Source organism: Sorex fumeus, unplaced genomic scaffold (assembly GCF_029834395.1).
Source record: "Sorex fumeus unplaced genomic scaffold, SorFum_2.1 ptg000020l, whole genome shotgun sequence".
Classification (NCBI taxonomy): Eukaryota; Metazoa; Chordata; class Mammalia; order Eulipotyphla; family Soricidae; genus Sorex; species Sorex fumeus.
The window spans coordinates 4579386-4604230 of NW_026606077.1; the positions used below are offsets into that span (position 1 = coordinate 4579386).

Here is a 24845-nt window from a genome sequence, read left to right on the forward strand (position 1 = left end):
TCGGGGCCGCCTCGACTCCCCGGGGCCGGCGTGGGGTCCGGGCTCCGCCCCGGGTGCGGGGCCGCCGCGTCCCGGGGGCGGTGCGGAGCGCGGCCCATTGGGCGCCCCGCGGGGGCCCGTCCCGCCCCGCCCCGCCCCCGGAGCCGGGGTCCCGGGGCCGCCGGGCGCGGGGCGCAGATCGCCGAGGGGTCGGGCGGCGGCGGGCGCGGGATGGCCCGGCCGGTGCAGCTGGCGCCCGCGTCGCTGGCGCTGGTGCTGGGCCGGGCGGAGGCGCGGGCCGAGGAGCCGGGCGGGCGCGCCGCGTTCCGCGCCTTCCGCCGGGCCAACGCGCGCTGCTTCTGGAACCCGCGGCTGGCGCGCGCCGCCTCGCGGCTGCACTTCCAGGGCTGGCTGGGCCGCGGGGTGCTGCTGGTGCACGGGCCCCCCGCCAGCCTGCAGGTGCTGCGCGACGCCTGGGGCCGCCGGGCGCTGCGCCCGCCGCGCGGCTTCCGCATCAGGGCGCTGGGTGAGTGCGGCGGGCCCGGGCGGGGGGCGCGGGGTCCCGCCGAGGGGCGCCTGGCTCGCCCGCCTCGGGGTGCTCGGGCGCGGGGGGAGAACCCGGGGCGCCGCGGTCCGGGCCCTGGGCGGCCACCCCGACCCACCCCCCGACCCCCAAAAGAAGCAAGACAAGGGAGAACTTGCCTTTTCTCGGGAGAACTCGGGGCGCTGCGCGCGCGCTGTGGTCCAGGCTGAGTCCCCGGGCACAGCGTGGTTTCCCCCCAGTGCATCCACCCCGACCCCACCCCCGCCCCCCAAAAAGAAGCAAGACAAGGGAGAACTTTCCTTGGGAGAACTCGGGCGCTGTGGTCCAGGCCCTGTGCAGCCACCCCGACCCCCCCCCCCCCGACCCCCAAAAGAAGCAAGACAAGGGAGAACTTCCCTTTCCTTGGGAGGACTCGGGGCGCTGCGCGCGCTGTGGTCCAGGCTGCGTCCCCGGGCACAGCGCGGTTCCCTCCAGTGCATCCACCCCGACCCCACCCCCCACCCCCCAGAAAAGGGAGAACTTCCCTTTCCTTGGGAGAACTCGGGCGCTGTGGTCCAGGCCCTGTGCATCCACCCCGACCCCCCCCCCGACCCCCAAAAAAGGAGCAAGAAAAGGGAGAACTTGCCTTTTCTCGGGAGGATTTGGGGCGCTGCGCGCGCGCTGTGGTCCAGGCTGCGTCCCCGGGCACACCGTGGTTCCCCCCCAGTGCATCCACCCCGACCCCACCCCCCACCCCCCAAAAGAAGCAAGCAAAGGGAAGCTCTTGGTGTGGGCAAGAGGCGCTGCTGTGTTGTGGAGAGCCTGAGCCCACCTGCTCCCTACTCTCAGGAGTCCAGAGCGGAGGCCAGGAGACCGCGAGTCGGGCTTGGCTTTCCGAGGCGCTTCGAAACAGCACCCCAGGGCGCTGGACAAAGCCACCCTCAGTATTGCTCCCGTTGCGGCCTTTCCGAACCAACTTTTGTCTGTTTTTGTCTTGGGGCCATTCCCGGCGATGCTCAGGGGTTACTCCTGGCTCTGCACTCGGGAATCAACCCTGGCGGTGCTCAGGGGACCATATGGGATGCTGGGAATCGAACCTGGGTTGGCCGCGTGCAAGGCAAATTCCTGGCGGTGCTCAGGAATCCCTAGAGTGCTGGAGATCCAATGCGGGTCGGTCGACTGCCCCCAGAGTCGCTCAGAGGGTGCTCGGAGGAACACAAATCGCTCCGCTTCCCTCCACCCACCACCACCTTTTCTTAAATGGTAGATTTGGAGACCTCAACCGTGTGGTTTTCCTGCCCTCCTGGGATGTGGTGGTCTTGGACCAGGGCCTAGCTTAAACGTAGGGGCCCTTAACTGCCGGGAAATAAATGACGAATAGCACTCTGGATGCACCTCCAGCGTAGGTGACCAGAGAATCTAAGCAGAGTTCTTAGAGAAAAGGGGATCTTCGTCCCAGTCTTCAGAGTGTGTGAATTTGGCAATTGGACCCTATTACATATGGGATGCTGGGCATTGAACCTGGGCCGGCCAAGTGCGTGGCAAGCGCACTAGCCATTGTACTGTTGCTCCAGCCCCAGAAGTGTAAGTGCTGCAAGTGTGTTAGGCGGCTGCCTTTGGCCTGAGGAAGTCTCACTGGAGAAATAAAACCTTTGGTCTGTGAGTGCCCTGTGAGCCTCCACTAACGGCCAGGGTCAGCCTGAGGCAGACTGCTTCTGTCCATGCCTGGGGAGGCACTTGAGGGTGCTGTGGATAAGCCCCCCGTTGTTCCAGGCCTGAATCTGGGCTCCTTCCAAGGACACCTTTCTCTGTCTCCATCCGCTCTCTGCTTCCATCTGAGCTGGACACAGAGAAGCAGAAGGATTGGTTTGATTCCCAGGGCAGAGAAGCGCTCAGGGCAGCTGCAGGGGAGGGCTGCCTGGGGCCAGTGAAGCCAAACCTGAGCTTTCCAGATTTCTGGGGTGTCTTGCACACTGCCCACCTCCCACCCACCCCCCACTCCCTACCTTTTCTTCAGGGTAGACCAGAGCTCATTGCAGAGACACGTCTCATTTCCTTTGACTCGCCGAAGTGAGGGGAGGAAAATTGGTTTCTGGCTGAGGAAACGGGGAGCCGTGTAGCCAAGCCAGAGTTTCCTCCGCGGGAAGGGGTCTGCCTTCCAGACAGGCTGCATGAAAAACTCTTTTCAGAGCCATGTCCTTGGCTTTTCTGGTTTGAATTAGCAAGTGCATTCTCTGATTCCCCCTCCGCCTTCCCGAGCATCAGAGTGGCCTGGACTGCAGAGTGAGGGTCAAGTTCGGGAGCCCGTGAGAGGCTGCCATGATGCCTCATGCAGGCGTGGGGGGCAGCAAACCCGAGTGCCAGGGGCCTCACAGTGAAAGCACATCAGGTGCCCCGACTCTGTCCACTGAGCGATGCTTCTGTAAGACAGCATGCTGCTGGGATGCAGGGAGCCCACCTGCAGTAGAGGTGCAGGAGTGTGGGCTTAGTACCAGGTCCTCTGTTCCACTTGGGTCTCATGGAATAGTTTGGAGTTTTTTTTTGCTTTTGGGGTCATACCTGGCGATGCACAGGGGTTACTCCTGGCTCTGCACTCAGGAGTTACTCCTGGCGGTGCTCAGGGGACCATATGGGATGCTGGGAATCGAACCTGGGTCGGCCGTGTGTAAGGCAAACGCCCTACCCGCTGTGCTATCGCTCCAGCCCTGGCCCTAGTTTGGAGTTTTTAATAGAGCCCTGAGGGGGGCCCAAGTACAGTGGGGAGGGCACTTGCCTTGTACTAACCAGGGCTCAGGTTCCATCCGCAGCATCCCATATGGTCCCCCAAGCCCTGCTAAGGAGTGATCCCTGAGTGCAGAGCCAGGAGCGGATCCTGAGCATCACTGGGTGTGGCCCACAAACCAAAAGGAATTAAATAGAGCCCTGAGAAAAATGTGGACAAGGCCAGAGAGATTGTACCGAGGTTAAGATGCCGCCTTGCCTTCAGCCGACCCATGACACCGCATAGGGTTCCCCGAGCACTGCTAGGAGTATGGCCCCGAGCACTGTCAAGTGTGTCCCCTCCCAAAATAAAAGAACTTGGGTGAAGCCATCCACCAGTTAGAACATTTTGAGAGGTAAAAATGGAGATTTTGTTTGCTACTTGCCAGTATTTAGAAATGAGAGTATGGTTAGCTGCCAAGTACTAGTTTAACTTAGGATCTCTGAGTTACATCAAAGGAGGGACTGGAAAGTAATATAGGATGGAAGGCACTTACCCTGCACTCAGCCCAGACCTAGGTTCGATCCCTGGCAGTACATGTGGTCCCCTGGAGCACCATCAGGAATGATCCCTGAGCACAGAACTGGGAGTAAGCCCTGAAGCAATGCTGGTGTGACCAGAAACAAAAACAACAAAAATTGAAGTAGACGTGACATAGTCAGGCAGCTCTTGGATCATCGTCAGGGCCCAGAAGGTAACGTGGGCAGGAGGTGTGCAGGGATCCAGTTTCAGTCCCCTGGATTTCGACCAGGTGGAACAGACTTCCAGGGCCAGGTATTGGCACTGTGTGCTACCTACCCTAGCTCAGATCCCTGAGTCCACCTGGGAGCAGTATCAGAGCATCGCTGGATATGGCCCCAAACCAAACCTCTCTCCCTCAGGAAAAAAAAGACTTTTGATTCCTAAAAGGCAGTGCTGTAAGTTCTTACTCAAAAATGGGGGAAAAAAAAAAAAGATAGACTTTTGGTAGGTTTTATGTTTTTGGTGTTTTGTTTGTTGGGGGGGGGTCACACCCTGTGATGCTTAGATTTATTCCTGGTTCTGTATTCAGGAATCACTCCTGGCAGGCTCAAAGGACTATAAGGGGTGCTGGGGATTGAACCCAAGTCAGTGTGTGCCAGGTGAGCACCCTACCTGCAATTCTAGAGCTCTTTTCTATGTAGTTTGTATTTTTATTTATTTATTTATTTATGTATTGAATCACTGTGGGAAAGGTTTGTAGTTTGTATTTTAAGGCTCATTTTCTTCTACGTAAAAGCATTTGTCCATAGCGAGTGTAGCTGGCCAGTTCAGACAGAAATGGCAGGGAGGGGCTGAGTGATAGCACAGAGGGTAGGGCGTTTGCCTTGCACACAGCCGACCCAGGTTTGATTCCCGGCACCCCATATGGTCCTCTGAGCCCTGCCAGAAGTAATTCCTGAGTGCAAAGCCAGGAATAACCCCTGAGCATCGCCAGGTGTGACCCAAAAAAGAAAAAGAAAAAAAAAAAGAAGAAGAAAAAGAAATGGCAGGGAGTGAGGGGGGTGCTGGGCTCCTGTGGTCGGGGCTTCTGGACCCAGGGCTCATAGAGCTTTGTATGACCTGGGGTGTAGGTCAAAGGCCTGGGGGCATTTTTGCATGCTGGAGACCACACATTCAATCCCTGGGGCTTCTTGGGCACCGCTGATATGTCCTGATGGGTCCTGGGCATTGCCAGTTTTGTCTCTGCTGGCTCCCAGCATCTCCGGGTCAAGCAGCACCACATCACCAGATCTGACCCCTTCGAGTAGCCCCCCAGGTCCCCTGCACTAGTGGGGAGGCCTCCCCAAAAGAAGAGAGGAGGAAGTACCCTGGTCAGGCAGACAGACGTGGCCTGAGACCCAGGTGCTGGATTGAATTTCTCCCTCCTGGCTCCCAGTTTGCTTCCACTGGTGCTCAGGGCTTACTCCTGGCTTAGTGCTCAGGGATCACTCCTAGTGCAGAGTGCTTTCGGGAGACCTTCCGTGGCTCCTGGCATGGAAAGCGCCCCCCTAGCTGTGCTGTGTCCCTGGCCACTTGCTTGTTTCCGATGTCCTTGTGGCTGTGGTGCTGGCAGGGAGGGCACACACTGTGGTCCCCGCCCTCTGCTCATCCACGCCTGTACTTCGAGGTTGGAGGTCACGGCTGAGGCTCCATCGGGGCTGCAGCTGTGCTCACACAGGTGTGCTTCCTGGCACCTCTCTCTAGTTGGGGTGCTTGCTGGGACCCACCCCTTTCCTGCGGTGCTTTTACACCTCTGACAGTGGGTGGCCCGAACATGGTTTCTTGCAGTATGGGTGGCTGTAGACAGCTCAGGGGCCATCTCCATCAGCGGACTTGCTGGGGACAGTGCTCAGTGTGGGAGGGGCTGGGGAGGGGGGGGTAGGACAGGGACTGTGTGCCAATGAGCTCACGCTTACCAGGCCTGCGCTGTCTCCCGGGCCCTAACTCTGAACGGAGGTTCCGCTGGGGTTTGTTTATTTTCTGCCAAGTTCTGGGTCTTTTTCTCTCCCTCCTCACTTTCTTCGCCGTGTCCTCCCTCTGATGAGAAAAATCGTTGTTTTCCAGCTGAAGGCTTCTGCCCCAAGGAGGGTGGCAGCACCATTAGCATGATAACCTGGGGCTCCCTCTGCTTTTGTGGCTCCAGCCACAAGTGAGTTTTTTTGTTATTGTTGTTTTAAAACTAATGACATTAGCAAATGAAAGGGGAGCTGAGCTGGGGGGAGCCACCTGCCAAGCCAGCTGCAGGTGGTGGTGTGGGGGGACGCCTGTATTTGTTTGGGTGAGTCATTTGCTGCCTCGGACCATCACTGCAGGGAGGTGAAAGGTTAATGATGGCTTCCTGGGGTGAGAAGAAAAACCACTTGTCCAAACAAGTTTGCTCCTTTCTCTGAAATCAATAATGTAGGTGCTGTTGGGGATTGCTCCTGGCTCTGTGTTTAGGGGGCAGGGGACGAAAAACCACATGGGGTGCCAGGGATCAAACCCAGGTGGCCCCAGGCGCCCCACCCTCTGTACTATCTCTGGAGCCTAATCTTTTTGCTTTTGTTTTTGTCTTGGGGGTTATACCTGGCTGTGCTTCAGGGCTTACTCCTGACCCTGTGCTCCCGGATCACTCCTAGCGGGGATCCTTGGGGGACCATATGGGGTGTCAGAAATCCCCCTGGGGTGACTGTGAGCAAGGCAAGTGGCTTACCTGCTGTCCTATCATCTCAGCCCCCAGCCCCATTTTTTTTTTAATTCAGCCAAGACAGAATGGACGATTTATTATGCACACATTACATTCAGCCAGTCAAGAACAGAAATAGTCCAGGATGCTAAGTCCCGGGGCAAAGGGCCGAAAGGGGACTAAATTGGAGGGCCTGTCAAAGGTGGGCCTCTCAGAGATGCTTCAGATCCAGCAAGAGCACGGTGCTAGCAGATTCTACAGGTGTCCCAGGCCTCGGCCATTCTTTGCTTCTGCTCCTGTGGCCTCCAGCGTGCACAAGATCTCAGTTTACTCGGACGCTGCCTCATCTTTCTTCATGTACACTTCAGCCCGCTCATTCGCTTCTTCCTCCACTTAGCTTTCGTGATGCGGAGGCCGAGAGCCCCGGCCCCATTTTTAAAAGGAATATCTTTTATTTTGGTTTGGGGGTCACACCTGCTCTGAATTTGGGAGTCACTCCTGTCCATCTCTTCCCAACCCAGAGTCGCACTGTAGCACTGTCCTCCCGTTGTTCATCGCTTTGCTCGAGCGAGCACCAGTAACATCTCCATTGTGAGACTTGTTGTTACTGGTTTTGGCATATCAAATACACCTCGGGGAGCTTGCCAGGCTTTGCCGTGCCGGCGAGATACTCCCTGTAGCTTGCCGGGCTCACCAGCCATACCACCCTGAACGTGCCCGATCTCCAACCCAGAATTTTTTTTTTTTTTGTCTTGTGCGTTCCCAGTCATGTGTGGGCCACCAGGGCTACACACAATGGTGCTTAGGAGGCTGTGCAGTACTGAGGATTGGGGATCAAACCCGGGACCTCTCACCATGGCCTTCTGTTTTTTTTTTTTATGATTATTATTTTGATAGCACAGCGGGTAGAGTGTTTGCCTTGCATGCGACTTACCTGGCTGACCCAGGTTGGATTTCTCCTCCCCTCTTGGAGAGCCCAGCAAGCTACCGAGAGTATCTCGCCCGTACGGCAAAGCCTGGCAAGCTACTTGTGACATATTCGATATGCCAAACACAGTAACAAGTGTCACAATGGAGATGTTACTGGGCCCGCCTGAGCAAATCGATGAACAACGGGAGGACAGTGACAGGACAGTGATTTTGAATAGTACAGGGGTAAGGACACTTAATTTGCATGCCGTGAACCATAGTTCCATCCCGGAGTACCATATATGGACCTCCAAACATGACCAGAAGTTATCCCTAAGCAGAGTTAGGAGCAAGCCCTGAGCATCGCCAGGTGTGGCCCCAAACCAAAAAATGACATGAAATTAATAAATTAGGAGAGGTGAGAATTTCCAAACTGCTTCTTTCAATTTCAGCTATCACCACCCTTGTCCTCATCCTGCTAGATGGGTAGTTTTGCAACTATTGATTACTCTGGTATATAACCAAGCAGCTCAGCAAACATACTGAAATCACCAGCTTCCAAAAATATTCTTTTATACATTTTGTTCCTCTGTTCGTACACTTTGGTTTTTTTTTTCTTTTTGGGTCACACCTGGCGATGCTCAGGGGTCACTCATGGCTCTGCATTCAGGAATCATACCTGGCAGTGCTCAGGGGACCATATGGGATGCTGGGAATTGAACCCGGGTCAGCCGCGTGCAAGGCAAACGCCCTCCCCGCTGTGCTATCGCTCCAGCCCCTGTTCATACACTTTGAACCATGGTCTAAACACTTCAGCTGATATCAAAGCTCCTCCAGAATATAGTTCTTATCTACCTCATGTATCTAATGCCAGCTACACTTAAAATCCAATATAAAATTTCCTACGCGTGGGTGGATGGCAATTGGGCTTGGGACAAGAGGCAGGCATTAGTGGTGAGAAGTGGACAGTGGTGAGAGATGGGTGCTGAAACTCTGTATGCCTGAAACTCAGTCAAATAGCTTTGTAATTTCATGGTGACATTTAAAATGTTTTAAACATTGTTTGAAATTTTAAAAATTCTCTTCTTTGATCAAGGAGTCTGCACTCCTTAAACTAACAACACTTATTTCGGCCTCCTTGTCTTCATTCATTACTTAAGATCTTATTATTTCCTAACAGTGAACTCCGTTTTGCATTATAAATTCTGCCCTATATTCTGGTCACCTTGTACTCCCACCATCATTCTGGACTATTCCTCTGGTCCACCTCTTAAAAAACTTATTTTGAGGAATTAGATAACGGTGTCAAGATAGGTAGAGTAACCTTGGTCCCAGCAGCTTAAAGCGTTCTTTAAATTAACACCTCCCTCCCGTTCCTCATCCCATTTTTGCCCCTTTTCCTGCACCCCACGTGCAATCATGAATTTGTTGTGTTAATCCCCATCCCAGCACATTTTTACATTTTCCCTACTATGAATAGATGTATAATACTTTGGGGAGTATGATCATTTTAGTTAGTCTTTCTCAGTCTTTGTCCTATCATGTCCCCCTTCCAATCTTGTTTCCTTCCATTGACTCTCCGACCTTACTGATTCGCCCCCTCTTCGTGTGATTTTTCACTTGTAATACCCTTGGAATATCCTGGGCCCCACAGGGAGTCATAAGGCCACTGTTTGACAAACCCTGATCTCGAGTCACAAGATTTTCCAAATTTTTGAATGGGATAATGCATATATCCTGGAACATAAGTTTTGGAAATAGGTTGAGTGAATGTATGATGCTCAGTAGTGCTCCGATTTCAACATGTATCAGGCTTGTTAAACCATCCCTTGAGTTTCTCATCCCCTCCACTCTCAGTTTGTGATCCAGTAGGTCTGAGCCGAAAATTTACATTGTGAACAAATTTGGGGGAGTAATTTTTGAGAACTGCTGCTTTTTCTGCTTTTTCTAAATATTGTTATCTAAAGAATAATCCTTGGGATTGGAGAGATAGCACAGCGGGTAGGGTGTTTGCCTTGCATGCAGCCGACCCGAGTTCGATTCCCAGCATCCCATATGGTCCCCTGAGCACTGCCAGGAGTAAGTCCTGAGTGCAGAGCCAGGAGTAACCCCTTGTGCATCGCCGGATGTGACCCAAAAAGAAAAAAAAAAGAATAATCCTTGTTTTTTGTTTTAGTAGGTCTGTATTTTGGGGTTTAAGGTGACACCCAGTGATGCTCAAGGCTTACTCCTGACTCTGTGTTCAGGACTTATTCCTGACTTGAGCTCAGGGATCAATCCTGGGGGTGCTCGGGTGACCATATGTGGTGCCTGAAATTTAACTTGTGTCAGCCGCTTGCAAGGCTGGAACCTTGTCTGCAGTACTATCTCTCGAGCCTAGAATAATCTTTGTTTTTGTTTTTGACCTTTGTGTACATACTGATTTATGCTGTATAGAATTTTGTGTTTCTTGTATGTGTGTGTATGGTGTGGTGTGTGACTCTGGGAGCACGTGTGAATGCAGGCATGCTTTGCGTATGTGGGGGTGGGGGGCGGGGAGTTGGGCACACTTAGCAATGCTCAGGGTTTATTCCTGGCTTTCCGCCCAGGAATCACTTCTGGTGGTGCTTTGGAGAGCATGTGGGATGCTGGGGATCAAACCTGGTTAGCCGTGTGCAAGGCAAATGCCCTCCCCAATGTACTCTCTCTCCAGTCCTCAAAATTTGTATGTTTACTGTAGTTAAATTTACAATACTCGTCTTTATGGTTTGTGCTTTTTTGTGTCTTAAGAAGGTCTATATAATCACAAGACCATGAAAAGTTTTGCAAAAATTACTCTTTCTTAGTATTGAATATTTTATTTTAGGCATTTATGGCTGGAGCGATAGCACAGTGGGTAGGGCGTTTGCCTCGCATGCTGCTGACCCGGGTTCGATTCTTCCGCCCCTCTCAGAGAGCCTGGCAAGCTACCGAGACTATCTCACCCGCACAGCAAAGCCTGACAAGCTACCCATAACGTATTTGATATGCCAAAAACAGTAACAACAAGTCTCACAATTTGTTGTGAGATGTTACTGGTGCCCTCTTGAGCAAATCGATGAACAGTGGGAGGACAGTTTTTTATTTTGAATAAAAAATGCCTGTGACTTTTTAATTTATTATTTTTTAAATTTATGTTTACTTTTATGAAAACTTTCATGATTGTGATTCAGAAAGTCAAGTATGGGGTAGGGGGCAGACATGGGTTCAATCTCCCACATCCCATATGGTCCCCTGAGTACTGCCAGAAGTATTTCCTGAGTGCAGAACCAGGAATAAGCCCTGAGCATCAGCAGGCATGGCCCCAAAACCATAGCAAACAAACAAAAAATTATGTACCTGGAAATCAACTTAACAAAAGGTGAAAGACACCCAGAGAAAACTATAAACACTAAAAAAAAAAATGGAAGAGGGAACAGAAACATACAAGGCAATAGAAACATATCCACTGTTCATGGATTGGGAGGATTAATAAGGTCAAAATAACAATCCTGCCCAGAGCACTATTCAAATTCAATGCCTTCCTTTAAACATTCCCATAAGATTTTTCAAAGACATAAATCAAATACTGCTGAAATTTATATGGTGTCATAAAACCCCAGAATAGCCAAAGCAATCCTAGAAGAAAAAGATGGGAGACTTCCTTTCCCCAACTTTATCCTATAAAACTGTAGTAATCATGCCAGTGTGTACAGGAATAATGACAGACTCTCAGCCTGTTGGAATAGAATCAAGAGCCGGGAGACAGAGGCGCGGGTTTATCAGTAAGCTAATCGTTCCACAAAGGGCCACAGAGTATGAAGTGGAACAGGGAAAAGCCTTTTCAGCGAATGGTGATGGGAAAACTCGTCAGTCACGTGTCAGCAAAAATGAGCTCAGACCTCATTCTTACCCTGTGCACAAAAGCCAATTCAGAGAGGATTCAGGACCTGGCGATTAGTTAGGATTCAGGACCTTGAGGTTAATTGAGGAACTTGAGGAAAGCATCCTTCATGCCACTTCATGGCACTGAATCTACGGTCATCTTCCGTGGTTTAATGCCACAGGCTAAGCAAACAAGCAAAGAAAACGCAAACGAACTGCAATGGCCAATGTCTTCTGTTGCTTTCATCTGGACTCCCCTCGCATTTAGTGACACTGAGCATTTCCTGTGTGTCTCTGAGAAGCATCTGTCCACGCGTTTTTCATTGGACTGGCTTTGAGGGTCTGTGTAGGGGGACGGGCTCTGTGGGCCTCACAGTGCAGAGCCTGGGCCGCCCATCTGGGGCTGCTCAGACCCAGAGCAGGCCCAGAGCAGGCCCAGGGCTACCTCTGGCAGTGCTCAGGCATTGAACTGTGGGATCAAGCATTGAACTTAAGGCCTCTGCATGTTAGTCAAGTGCTCTAGGCCTTTGAGTTATCTTTCTGCCACCTAGATGGTTTGCCTTTTTTTGTTGGTTTTTTTTTGTTCCCCACTCAGCAGTGCTCAGGTGCTCTTCTTAGCTCCATGCTATAAAGTGCCCCCCTGACAATGATTGGGGGTCCGTGTGTGCAGTGCTAGGGATTGAAACAGGGTTGTCCATGTGCTCCCTGTTGACAGTATTGTGCAACCATTGATCAAAACCCAGGACAATTTCTTCACCTTAAAAAGAAACCCAGGGGGCTAGAGCGATGATACAGTGGGTAGGGCATTTGCCTTGCATGTGGCCAACCCAAGTTCGATTCCCAGAATCCCATATGGTTCCCCAGCACCGCCAGGAGTAATTCCTGAGTGCAGAGCCAGGAGTAACCTCTGAGCATCACTGGGTATGACCCCCCCACAAAAAAAAAAAAGAAACCCAAGTCCACTCCCCATCTCCTTTTCCCCCAGCTTCTACTACCCTCTATTGTAAGTTTGCCAGACATTTCATAAAAATGGTATACAATATGGTCTTTTAAAAGTTTTGGCGGGGACCCTACACCTCCAGCAGTGCTTGGTGGAATCTCTCTGTAGCAGGGATCAGACTCAGGGCCTGGCTCACAGGACCACATGCGCCTCATTCCTCTGCAGCTGTATTCTAGCTTGGCAATCTTCCTCCTCTAGAAGGTAAGTGGATGAAGAAATAGTCCTATGGATAGGTTACCTGCCTTGCACATGGTCTGATCCTGGTTCCATCCCCAGCATCAGCATCTGATATGGTCCCCCAAGCCCAGCATGACTAATTCCTGAGCACAGAGCCAGGAGTAAGCCTTGAGAAAAAACCAGGTATGACCCAGAAAACAAAAAGCAGAAATGAAAGGAAGGTAGGCAGGAAGGCGTGAAGACACGAAGGTAGGAAGGAAGGGAAGCAGAAAGCGTTCAGTCCTCTTCCCAGACTGCAGGCGGGTGCAGGGTCTGGTGCGGCCGCCGTGTTGCTGGGGTTTTCCGGTCGTCCTCTTTTCATCGGCGCTGCTCCCCAGTTCCTTGGACGTTGCTGGAGTTTTCCACTGTGGGGCCCTGTGCTCCCACTCCCTGTGAGGCTATCAGATTGCCATCGGGCCTCTGGTTGGTTCCAGGCCCAGGGAATTGCAGAGACGGCTGTTCTGGCCACTCCTCGCCTCTCCCCTTCCTGGGTCCCATTCAGGCACTTTGCAGCCCGACTCAGGGCGTTCATCCCCGGCTGCTGCTGCCTTTGACCCAAGCCGACACGCAGGGCAGTCTTAGTCTGCAAAGCCAGAGAACTCACAGCGGGGTGTTTGTGGGCATTTGACCTGCGCATCATAGCTGGGTGGTGGATGAGTTTCCCCGGCAGGTGTTTTGATTCCACAGTAGTGATGAGAGGACACCTTTAATTGCTGCCTTTGTAGCGTTGGGGGTGCCGGAGCGCCAGGAACCTGAAAGTCAGCGTCGTCGATCTGTCCCACTCTCCCTGGCCCCAGGTTAGGAGGTTATCGGATCTGACAGGTCTTACTGCCGCATGTCCCTCGGATTCTTCCTTTGCTCCTGGGCGGTGGCCCTCCTGTGAGCTCCGTTTCCCACCTGGATCGCGGCTGGGGCTTCTGCCCTGCTCTATGCTCTCGGCTTCTCTCTTGAGCATAGATGGACCCCGGGCATCTCAGACACAGCAGCCCCGGCCCTCCCGCCAGGCCCCTTAGCTCAACGATCAAGCCCCCAGCGCCTTTGACTTATGCTCCTGGCTGCTCCTGCTCCCGCCTGAACCTGCCCTTTCCCCTTTCCTCCTGGAAGGCACCTGCCTTCCTTAGGGTTCAAGAAGCAGAAACACTGTGGGATCTCTGAAGAGAGCCACGATAAGCTGCCTCGGCAGGACCGGGGGCCTGGCAAGCGTGACATCTGCGGGTGTCAGGCATCCTGGTGGGGTTCTCTCAGCCTCAGGGCCAGTGGCCTGATAGAAGGTGCCCCCTGGGTCATGTCAAATCACCTTCCTTACCTAGATCCTTCAGCCACACCTGTCAGAGAGCTTCGCAGGCCCGCTGGGTCAGTGTTTGTTCGCTGGAGCTTAATCCAGCCAGCAGATTTGGGGATTTTGCTTTGCCCCCATGTGTGCCAGCATCACGGCATCGACATCAGGACTAGCCTACGTCTGTGCCTCCTGGGGGAAAAGCACACTGTTCAGAAACATCCTTTGGCATTAGGAACTTTCTAGACCCTTCCATTTTTCCCCCATTGGAGTTTGGCTTTTCAGTCTTGCATGGCGGTGCTCAGCATTTATTCCTGGTTCTGTGCTCAGAATGACTCTGGGAGATGCTTGGGGGATATTACGGGGTGCCTGGAATTGAACCTGGGTCGTGTGCATGCAGGGCAAGTGCTTTAGCTCCTGTGCTGTCGCTCCAGTCTGGGATTCTCATTCTTAAAGTAGCTTCTCTCCAAGCACAGGGCCTGTGCTAACCACTGCTAATCTAGCACAAGGCTCGGGTGTAGCCCACTGACAGGGCACAAGCTTTGCTCCTCCCCGTGTTTCGCCTGCCTCCTCCTCCTTCCCAAAAGAGAGGCTTCTTTTCGACTTCTTTTTATTGGGAGGGGTGCTTGGTAATTGGTCCATATTCCACAACTCCTGGTAGGGATAATGCTTCGGGGACAAAATATGGTGCCAGGGACCCAACAGGGGTTGACCACAAGAAAGGTAAGTACAGTACCCCCTGTATGCTCTCCCTGACCCTTCTAAGTTTGGCGGCCACTCCCAGTGATGCTTAGGGCTACCTCCTGGCTCTGTGCTTAGGGATCACTCTTGGTGGTGGGTATTGACTGCATGCAAGGCTGTACTATCTCTGTGCTATTGATATTATTATTAGTAGACACGGTAGACACGGTCCTCCCGTTGTTCATCGATTTGCTCGAGCAGGCCCAGTAACGTCTCCATCATGAGACTTGTTGTTACTGTGTTTTGGCATATCGAATGCGTCACGGGGAGCTTGCCAGGCTCTACCGTGCGGGTGAGATACTCTTGGTAGCTTGCCGGGCTCTCCGAGAGGGGCAGAGGAATCAAACTCGGGTTGGCCATGTTGGCCACTTGTAAGATGAACGGCCTACCGCTGTGCTATCACTCTAGCCCCGTTATTATTATTAGTATTGTTGTTATTGAAATGTTAATAGAGACCACATACAACAGAGCTCAGCAAGGTGGTGAGGACCTGGTTTTGGTGATTGGGCCAGTTCTCTGGGGCCACCAGGACCACACCTAGTGGTGCTAGGAGGCTGTGCTGGAAACTGAAGTCGGGCCCTCTCACATGTAGGCCGTGAGCTGCCGCCTGAGCTCTCTCCACAGCCCCGGCTGTTCTTCTGTCTTGTCCTTCCTACTGGTCCCAGTACTGAGGTGCTGGTCAGGTCCATGCCCTTTGTCGTCCGGAGAGAGTCTGGTGGAGGAGAGGCCTGATGAAGTCCATCTGGGAATCTGCTGGGAAGTCATGGCGTAGTCGTTGAGTTGCAGGGTCTTCATGCTCCCAGCTGTGGACGGCTCACTGTGGGTCTGTGGGTGGCTTGGCTCTGTGGACAGGAGGCCGCCCAGCTCTGGGCTTGGCATTGGCCTCCAGCTGCATTAGGACCCGAGTCCCGTGTGTCAGGAGATGCAGGGAAATCCACGGGCCCGCATTGATGTTGCTTCAGTACCTCCCTAAGTTGCTTGGGCCTACCCAGAATCACCATTTCCGAACCCCATCTTTTGCTTGCTGACCCCCGAAGCGTTGTTGAGTGGCCACGTCCTTCTGAGCCTCTCTTGCTCACATCACCAGGTTTTAGGTCCACCCTGAGCGTTTTCTCCGGGTCTGGCACTGCAGTGGTTGACACAGAGAGGCAGAAGCCTCCGGCCGTCACCTGGAGGAGCTCACAGCGGAAGGTGACATTGGACAGCTGACCAGGAGTTCTATTTATGCACGTTTGCACGTGTGCTTTCAGAGAAAACTCCCGGGACGTGACCTCTGAGCCCTGAGCTGAGAGTAGGTCCTGAGCACTGCTGGATGTGATGCAAAAACCAAAACAAAAAAAAGCAAAAAAAAAAAAATTTTTTTTTTAATTAAAAGGAGAAGGAAAAAAATGACCTTAGGAACATATTTTGCTTTTTTTGGTGGACACTGGGCCACACCTAATGGTGCTCCAGGATCAGTCCTGGTAGTGCTCAGGGGACCATGTGTGGTGCCAGAAATGGAACTGGGTTGACCCTGTGCATGGCAGGTGCCTCAAGCTGTCTTATCTCTCTGGCCAGAAAGGCACATGTGGGGTGGGGGTGGGGGTGGGGAGCCACATCCTGACTTCTGTTTCCCTTGCTGGGAACCACAGACAGCTGAGCCGTCCTGGACTTGGACACTCCTTCCCGGTGCATGGGTTTAGGTCTAGGCCCCTGTCGGTATGTGGATGTGATGACTGCTATAATTTCATGCTAGACACAGGATAGTCCCCACCCTGTCATGGAGATCGCTGTCTGCAGTGCTTATACCTCTGAGGGTGTCTAGAATCCTTGTGGAACTTCGAGTGGTGACTGTCCTTTGAGTAAGGCCATAGACAGAGCCCCAGGGCCATGCCGTGCCTAGTATCTAGTCCTGTCATTCATTGCTGATGACACATGTCTCACCTGCCCCCCCCCAATTTAAATGGAGGTATCGTGAGTTAGATTTCTTATTTATGATAGTATTAATATCTGTGCTGTAGGCTAAGACTCCCTGAGGTGGGCCATGGGAGATGGTAGTGGTAGCATGGGGTATTATTGGGGGATGTTGAATGAAAATAAGGGGCGGTTAAAGGATAAAGAATTTTGTAAAACCCTTATGCATGTTTTGTCTGTCGAGTAACAAAGTTGTAGTGATTATTTTCTAAACAAGCACACAAAATATGAATCATAACTGGCCAGTGGTCACACCTGCCACTACACCTCAGCAAGCATTGGTGTGTGAGCAGGTCACACTTCGTGGGCTGGCCCAGCAAGCAAATGAGTTAATGTGCACTGATGCCTTGTTTACAGCGTGAGACTGTAAGTAGTTGACGCATCTGGCATTTCATTTAGATTTTGTTTTTGTTTTTGTTTGGGGGCCACACCCAGCAGTGCTCAGAGGTAACTTCTGGCCCCGCACTCAGGAATCATGTGTGGCAGTGCTCAGGGGACCACATAGGATGCCAAGGATGGAACCTGGGTGGGCTGCATGCAAGGCAAGTACAGCCCTACCTGTTGTATTATTTCTGCAACCTTTAACTTAGTTCCCCACCCCCCACCCCCGAATTATTGTCTGCCAGACAGTTAACATTAGTGCAAGGGCAATTAGTATTTACATTTTTTAATTTGATACTTTTGCTGTTTGATTTTTTTTTTTTAATTTTGGTCACTACTGGCAATGCTCAGAGGCTGTTCCCAGCCTGTTGTTTGGGGGTTGATTTCTGTCGTGTTCAGGGTGCCAAGTGGTGTTGGGTATCCAATATGCGCCTCCAGAATGCAAAGCTTGCAAAGCAAATTACATTATTGTTATATATTATATATGATTATTATTAGATCACATATAAAGCAGATTATATTATTTTTGGTCCAGTACGACAAAGAATAGTTTACAGCGGTAGGACGTTTGCCTTGCGTGCAGCCAGCCCGGCCAAGCTGGGTTCGATTCCTCTGCCCCTCTCGGAGAGCCTGGCAAGCTACCAAGAGAATATCGCCCGCACGGCAAAGCCTGGCAAGCTACCTGTGACATATTCAATATGCCAGACACAGTAACAAGTCTCAAAATGGAGACGTTACTGGGCCCGCTTGAGCAAATTGATGAACAACGGGAGGACAGTGTGACAGTGACAGTTCTTCTACTTACATCTTTGAGTGCTTGCTAATAATAAAATCACAGCAGACTGTGTCAGTACAATACAGTTTGAAGTGCATAGTAAATATATTTTCTGGTGTTTTTTTTTTTTCAGCGCGTGCAAGGCCCTACCCGCTGTGCTATCACTCCAGCTCCTGTTTTTTTGTTTTTGGGCCACACCCTGTGGTGCTCAGGGCTTACTTTTGCCTCTGTGTTCAGGACTCATTCCTGTCAGCTTTGGGGGACCATATGTGGTGCCAAGGATCAAACCCATGTTGACTGCATGCGAGGCAAGTGCCTTACCTGTTTGTTTGTTTGTTTTGCCATTTTGGGTCACACCCAGCGATGCTCAGGGGTCACTCCTTGCTCTGCACTCAGGAATCACTCCTGGAGGTGCTTGGGGAACCAACCATATGGGATGCTGGGGATCGAACCCGGGTCGGCCGCGTGCAAGGCAAACCCCCTACCCGCTGTGCTATCGCTCTGGCCCCAGTGCCTTTCTGTTATACTTTCTCCCCGACCCCTTGTTTGAGGGGCTCTTCAGGGTTTTCTACATGTTATGAGCATATGAAATGCAAACAGTTCTGCTTCCTATACTGTTTGGATGCCTTTTATTTATTTTTCTTACCTAATTGCTCTGGGCAGACTTTTTTTTTTTAATATATGTAGGAGTACTGCTATTTATTCAGCCACTGATTAGCAGATTGAATTGGGCATGTACTCCACTGGCCAGACTTCTAAGGCTGTGTGGGACAGAAGTGGTGAGAGTGGGTGCCCTGGTCTGATTGCTGTTCTTACGGTAAAATCTTTCTCTCTCCCCACATTGATCATGAAATTTATTGTTATGCTCGAGGCCCTCCCGTTGATCGTCGATTTGCTCGAGCGGGCCCAGTAACGTCTCCATTGGAGACTTTGTTGTTACTGTATCTGGCATGTCGAATACTCTCGGTAGCTTGCTGGACTCTCTGAGAGGGGCGGAGGAATCGAACTCGGGTCGGCCATGTTGGCTGCGTGCAAGGCAGACGCCCTACCCGCTGTGCTATCGCTCCAGAGCGATTGTTATTGTTATAAATTACATTATTTATTGTTACAGATAGAAGATATTTATTAATATCTTTTTAATAGAAGATATTTATTAATTTACTTAAGTATAATTAAGTCTTTAAATTTCATGGATTGGAAGACTATATATTTTGGATTGATTTGGTTTCTCAAGTTGTGCCCAGAGGGCCTGAAAATCCTCCTGGTGATTCTGGGCCAACCAGGCGGGGGGCTCGGGGTGAGAGCCAAGAACACGGTGCTCGGGGGCTCTAAAGCTGCGCCCAGCAGTGCTTCAGAAACTATGTGGTGCCAGGGGGAGAACTGGGCTCAGCCGACCGCAGGGCTTGGCCACTAGCGTCCTCTCCAGCAACTCTGTCCAGCAGTGCTCAGGGGACCAAACCTGGGGCTCCCGGACCCAAAACACAAGCTCCAGCCCTTTGAGCTGCCTCTGCAGCCCAGGACTTAGTATTTTAAATACTCGTGTTAAGGGCCAGAGTGAGAGTACCTGTGTTTGCCTTGCCTGCGGCTGACCCGACTTCGATCTCTGGTACTACACACGCTCCCTGGAGTCACACCAGGAGTGATCCCTGAGAACTGCCAGGTCTGAACTTAAAAGACAAAACAACATAAATAAATATTCATGCTAGGGTCCAGGTGTATGGGAGAGGGGTTAAGACATTTGCCTTAACATTCAGCCAACTCTGGTTTCATCCACAGCACTACCAAAATGAACCCTGGCACAGACAGATATGGCTCACCATGCCCCACTCCCATAAATAAATGTTCATGTTACTTATTATTATTATTATCAGGGGGCCACGCCCAGAAGAGCTCAGGGATACTCCTGACTCTGCATTCAGGGATCACTTCTGGAAGGCTCGGGGGCTGGGGGGGACCATATGGGATGTGGGAGATACAGCCCAGGTCAAACCAGTACAAAGCAAATGCCTTACCTGTTGTACTCTCTCTGGCCCTAAGACTTTATTTTTTATTTTTTTTTACTTTGGGGTCACATTTGGTGATGCTCAGGGGTCAGTCCTGGCTCTGCACTCAGAAATTATACCTGGTGGGGCTCAGAGGACCATAGGAGATGCTGAGATACAACTTGATTTGGCCACTGTACTGTCACTCCACCCCCAAAACTTTAAATGGAGGCCAGAGATCAACCAGCAGTTGCACAAGCTTTACCTTTATAGGCTCCCCGCAAGCACCAAAGTATTGTACTTTAATGGTTGCTTAGTAACATGTTTATGGTACAGAAGAGCATATGGTGAAAAGTCCCCTTTCCATGGGGCTGGAGAGATAGTACAGAGGTGTAGGTGCTTGCCTTGCATATGGCCAACCTTAGTTTGATCCCCTGCATCATACAATCCCCTGAGCACAGAGTTAGGAGTAACCCCTGCACACCAAAGCTGTGGGTACTCCCCCAAAGCCCCCCCAAAAGAAAGAAAAGTAAATCATCTGCCCCACAGGTAGGGGGAGGGTGTGGGATGGGGGTATACTGGGGTTTTTGGTGTTGGAGAATGGGCACTGGTGAAGGTACGGGTGTTTCATTGTATGACCGAGACGTAGACCCGAAAGCTTTGTAACTGCTCTCACGGTGATTCAATAAATAAAATTATAAAAAATGAAAAAGAGAAAAAGAAAGAAAAGTCTCCCTCCTGGACCTGGAGAGATATTACAAGTGAGGCGCTTGCCTTGAACACTGTCAACCGAGGTTCAATCCCTGGTACCACACACAGTCTCCTAAAGCCCACCAGGAGTGGCCCCTGAGTGCAGAGCTAGGTGTAAGCACTGCGGAGTGTGGCTCAAAATTAGAAGAAAAAAAAGTCTCCTTCCTTTCCCTGCTTCCAGCCATTCTTTCATTCTTTTTAGCTGTGGTGACCAGTTTCCTACTCTCTCTCTATCTATATATGTGTGTGTGTGTGTGTGTGTGTGTGTGTGTGTGTAGCCATAATAATTGCTATAGTTTAAACTCCCCCCCCTTTTTAGAGAGCTGTTAGCATATTACATGTATCTGTTTTTCCCTTGGAAACACAAGGGTTTTTTTTTTTAGGAAGGTCTTTTTAAAACAGGAAATTATTAAGGGGGTTATAGCAGCGTAGCTGTTGTGTGTACAGAAACACCAAGTGTAGCATGTAATTAGGTGCTACATGAAAGCGCTTCCTACTAAGTTCGGAAACCTTTAAACAAGTTTCAGGGCCAGGGATGAGACCCAGGTGGTAAGCCACAGGCCTTTGATTCTTGGCACCTTGTACCTCTCCTTAGGCCTCTGCACACAGCGGGTAGTGTGACCCCAACAATTCCCACAACAAAGTAAAAAAAGCTTTCATTACTGCAAAGACTTCTGGGAGGCCTGGTGCACTGCTTGTCTCTGTCCTAGAGGCAAAAGAAGAATCTAAGTGCTCTAACATGGAAGCCAACCGTGAGCCAGAGAGAGCACGGTGGCGGGAACACAAGCCTGGCATGCAGAAAGCCCAGGCTCATGCCCAGCACCACATGGTCCCCTGAGCACCCCCAGGAAGAGCCCCCCCCCCCACACCATCACCCCATTCCCTGCCCCAAAACTACCCCTGACACAGTGGAGGCTTCTGGAAGGGGTGGAGTTTGACTTCCCTGGAGTTCACAGAGTTCCTAGATCAGAGGCTTTCAAAGACCCCCTGAAGCTTCAGCTAACTGATTCTAGAAGGGAAAGAGAGACTTTACAATTTTATGGGGCAGAGAATTCTTTAGATCAGCTAACATTTTAGGGGGCGGGGGTGTGGGGGAGGAGTGGTTTCCAACCAGGCTGGTGGTTCAGTATGAGGGTGTGAGAATGTGATGCAGATTGGACCCTGGGGTGCAGAGATTACCAAGGTCACCCCAGCTGTTCTTGGGGGCCTCCAGGACTACCCAGCAGTGCTTAGGAGAACTTGAGCACGGCTGGCTGCAAGCACCTTATACTCCCTTGTATGCTCAAGCCCTAGATCCAGTAACTTTACAGAAGATGAAAAGTAGCTGAGAGCATTTGCAATGGTTAAATCTGACTTCAAAGCCATTTTATCTGTTGGAACAAAATGTGCACAGTTATTCTTTTCTTGTTAGTGCAAGGCCCCTCTCAAACACTTTGAGCTATTTCTTTTATTCTGTTTTTTAATTTTGGTTTGGGAGTCATACCCTCCAGGCTTAAAAAAAAATCTGAGGGGTAGGGTGCAATGGGTAGGATGTTTGCCTTGCACACGGCTGACCTGGGTTTGATCCCCAGCATCCCACATGGTCCCCCGAGCACCTCCAGGAGTAATTTCTGAATGCAGAGCCAGGAGTAATCCCTGAGCATCTTCAGGTGTGACCCAAAAAGCTAAATTAAATAAATTCTTATCTCTCTTTTTTTTTTTTTTGCTTTTTGGGTCACACCCGGCGATGCACAGGGGTTCCTCCTGGCTCTTCACTCAGGAATTACTCCTGGTGGTCTCAGGGGACCATATGGGATGCTGGAAATTAAACCCAGGTCGGCTGCATGCAAGGCAAACGCCCTACCCACTGTGCTATCACTCCAGCCCCAAATTCTGATCTTTTTAAGAATATAGTTCTGAGGGGGTCTTCTGGGGGGTGGGGAAGTGAAATAAATATACTTGGGAAGTGAGGGACGGGAAAGAGGTCTCTATTCTCCAGAGAGAGCCTGGTGTCACCAGAGTCTCCAGAGTGACTGAAGCAAGGGACCCCTCTCAGGCAGATGCCAGTCATTTGTTCTGAGTCTTGACAAACATAAACGGTTTTGTGACCATCTTCACCATTGCTGGACCAAATCCCCTATTCTGAGAGTCCTCACAGCGCCCTTTGCAGTCAGGCTTCTCCTGCTATCTCTAACCCTGGGCAGCCGTGGGTAAGATTCCTGGCTCTAATAGTTTCGTCCTTTCTGTTTGATTTTGGGTGGGGGCTGTGTGCAGTGGTGCTCAGTGCTTACTCCCAGCTCTGCTCTCAGGGATCACTCCTGGCAGGGCTTGGGGGGCCAGACGGGGTGCCGGGGATCAAGCATCCTGCCTGCTGAGCACCGCTCTGGACCCCATGGCGTGCAGTTCTAACAGGTGCAGCTTCCTCAGTCTGTCTTCCTGGTTTGCACCCCTCGCACCTCCAAATGCCATGAAATACCTTTAGTGCTCATCCCATTTGACTTCAGTCACTCCCTCCAGAAAGGTTTTACATTTTTGTGCTGGATTCTGCACTCAATTAGAGTCTAGGCCACGTGTAACATTCCTGGGTAAGTTTTCATTTGTTTTTGTTTGGTCCCACATCTCCCAGTGGTGCGGAGCTCACTTTTGGCTCTGCATGCAGCCACGACTCCTGGCAGAGCTTGGCAGAGCGTATGGGGTGCCAGCACCAAGCACTCTGCCCACTCTGCTGTTCGCTGGCTCCTACATTTGAAGGAAACTGCTTCAGTGTAGAGGTGTGCAAAATGAATTTAGGGCGAAGAATGAGCTCGTCTAGGCGATGACTCTGTTCCCAGCCCTTCTTTCTCCCGCCTTTTGATCCTGGTCCCAGAAACCAGAGTCCATCAAAGTCCCTGAGGCAGAATGAATTGGTGCCAGTCCCTGGATACCACTTGCCCAGATGGAGAAGAATGTATTTTTTATGAATGGGAACCATGGAGGACTGCTGGCGGCCCTTGCTACTGATCTTGCTCTCCGAGTTGGTAATTGAGTCCACTTGGAAAATCGCACTCCCTGGAAATCGTACTCCCCGCACTTAGCAGTGGAATTTTGGTTGTATCTACCCTTCTCACCCTTTAATCTGTCCTTTGGTTTTTTAGGGAGGACAGCTGGTTCAGTTTTTTAGTGAAGGTTGTTTGAGCTACGTATCACTTCATTCTGTTATTTCAGATTTAAAACAGAAGGACAGGGGCTGGAGAGATAGCACGGCGAGTAGGGCGTTTGCCTTGCATGCGGCCAACCCGGGTTCGATTCCCAGCATCCCATATGGTCCCCTGAGCACCGCCAGGAATAACTCCTGAGTGCAGAGCCAGGAGTAACCCCTGTGCATCGCCGGGTGTGACCCAACAAAAAGCAAATAAATAAATAAATAAAACAGAAGGACACTTCTATTGGGACAAAAAAATCCATTTGTCATGTTTTTTCATTTTTATGGTGCTGGAACAATAGCACGGCAGGTAGGGCATTTGCCTTGCACACGGCTGACACAGCTGACCCGAGTTCAATTCCTCCACCCCTCTCGGAGAGCCTGGCAAGCTACCGAGAGTATCTTGTCCATACCAAAGCCTGGCAAGCTACCCGTGACGTATCCAATATGCCAAACACAGTAACAAGTCTCACAATGTTACTGGGCCCGCTTGCACAAATTGATGAACAACGGGAGGACAGTGACAATAACAGTGATGATGCTGGAAATTGAGCCCTAAATTTAGAAGCCTGCACTCTACCACATAGCTTTTTTTTTTTCTTTTTGGGTCACACCTGGCGATGCACAGGGGTCACTCCTGGCTCTGCACTCAGGAATTATCCCTGGTGGTGCTCAGGGGACCATATGGGATGCTGGGAATCGAACCTGGGTCGGTCACGTGCAAGGCAAACACCCAACCTGTTGTGCTATCACTCCAGCCCACAACCACATAGCTTATTCTCAACTCGTGAACTTGTCAATTAAAAAAAATTTCCCAAAACCTGCTAGATTTTTTTTTTTAAAGATCAATTTGAAGAGAAGTCTCATCTTTACAATGAGTGGCTGTGTCTTGGGCATACAACACAGTGTATCTGTCTTTGCTGTCACTATGGCTTACAGATGTAAATTCTGACCTTCTCAAAGACTGGAGTCTTTGAGAACTGTCTGCGAAACTCAGCGCCTTCCCATTGAGGAGGAGTTAACTCTGCAGGTGGGGTGAGGCAGAAGGTGAAAGCCAGAGGATCCACTGAAATCCTCCATGGCGAGGGGCTGAGGATCAGAGACATACAAAGGGGCAAGTTGAAGGCGTTTGCATGTGTAGGCTACCCCCACTGCTGCTTAGGACTTACTCCCAGTGGGGCTCAAAAAGACCATCTGGAGATTAAACCAGAGCTGGCCACAAGCAGAAGTGCCCTCTAGAAAGTCTTTTTTCTCTTTTTTTCTTTTTGGGTCACACCCGGCAATGCAAAGGGGTTATTCCTGGCTCATGCACTCAGGAATTACCCTTGGCGGTGCTCAGGGGACCATATGGGATGCTGGGAATCGAACCCGGGTCAGCCGCGTGCAAGGCA

The 24845-nt window shown here is 51.1% G+C and overlaps 1 protein-coding gene across 1 annotated transcript in view; it reads left to right on the forward strand.

Annotated features, from left to right (window-relative positions):
- The first annotated feature begins 210 nt into the window (after positions 1 to 210).
- The window catches only part of STOX1 (storkhead box 1), a 57673-nt gene continuing 33038 nt past the window's right edge, over positions 211 to 24845 (forward strand). Inside the window, exon 1 of the mRNA XM_056113482.1 lies at positions 211 to 505. Coding sequence (XP_055969457.1) covers positions 211 to 505 — 295 coding nt within the window. The remainder of the gene's footprint in view (positions 506 to 24845) is intronic.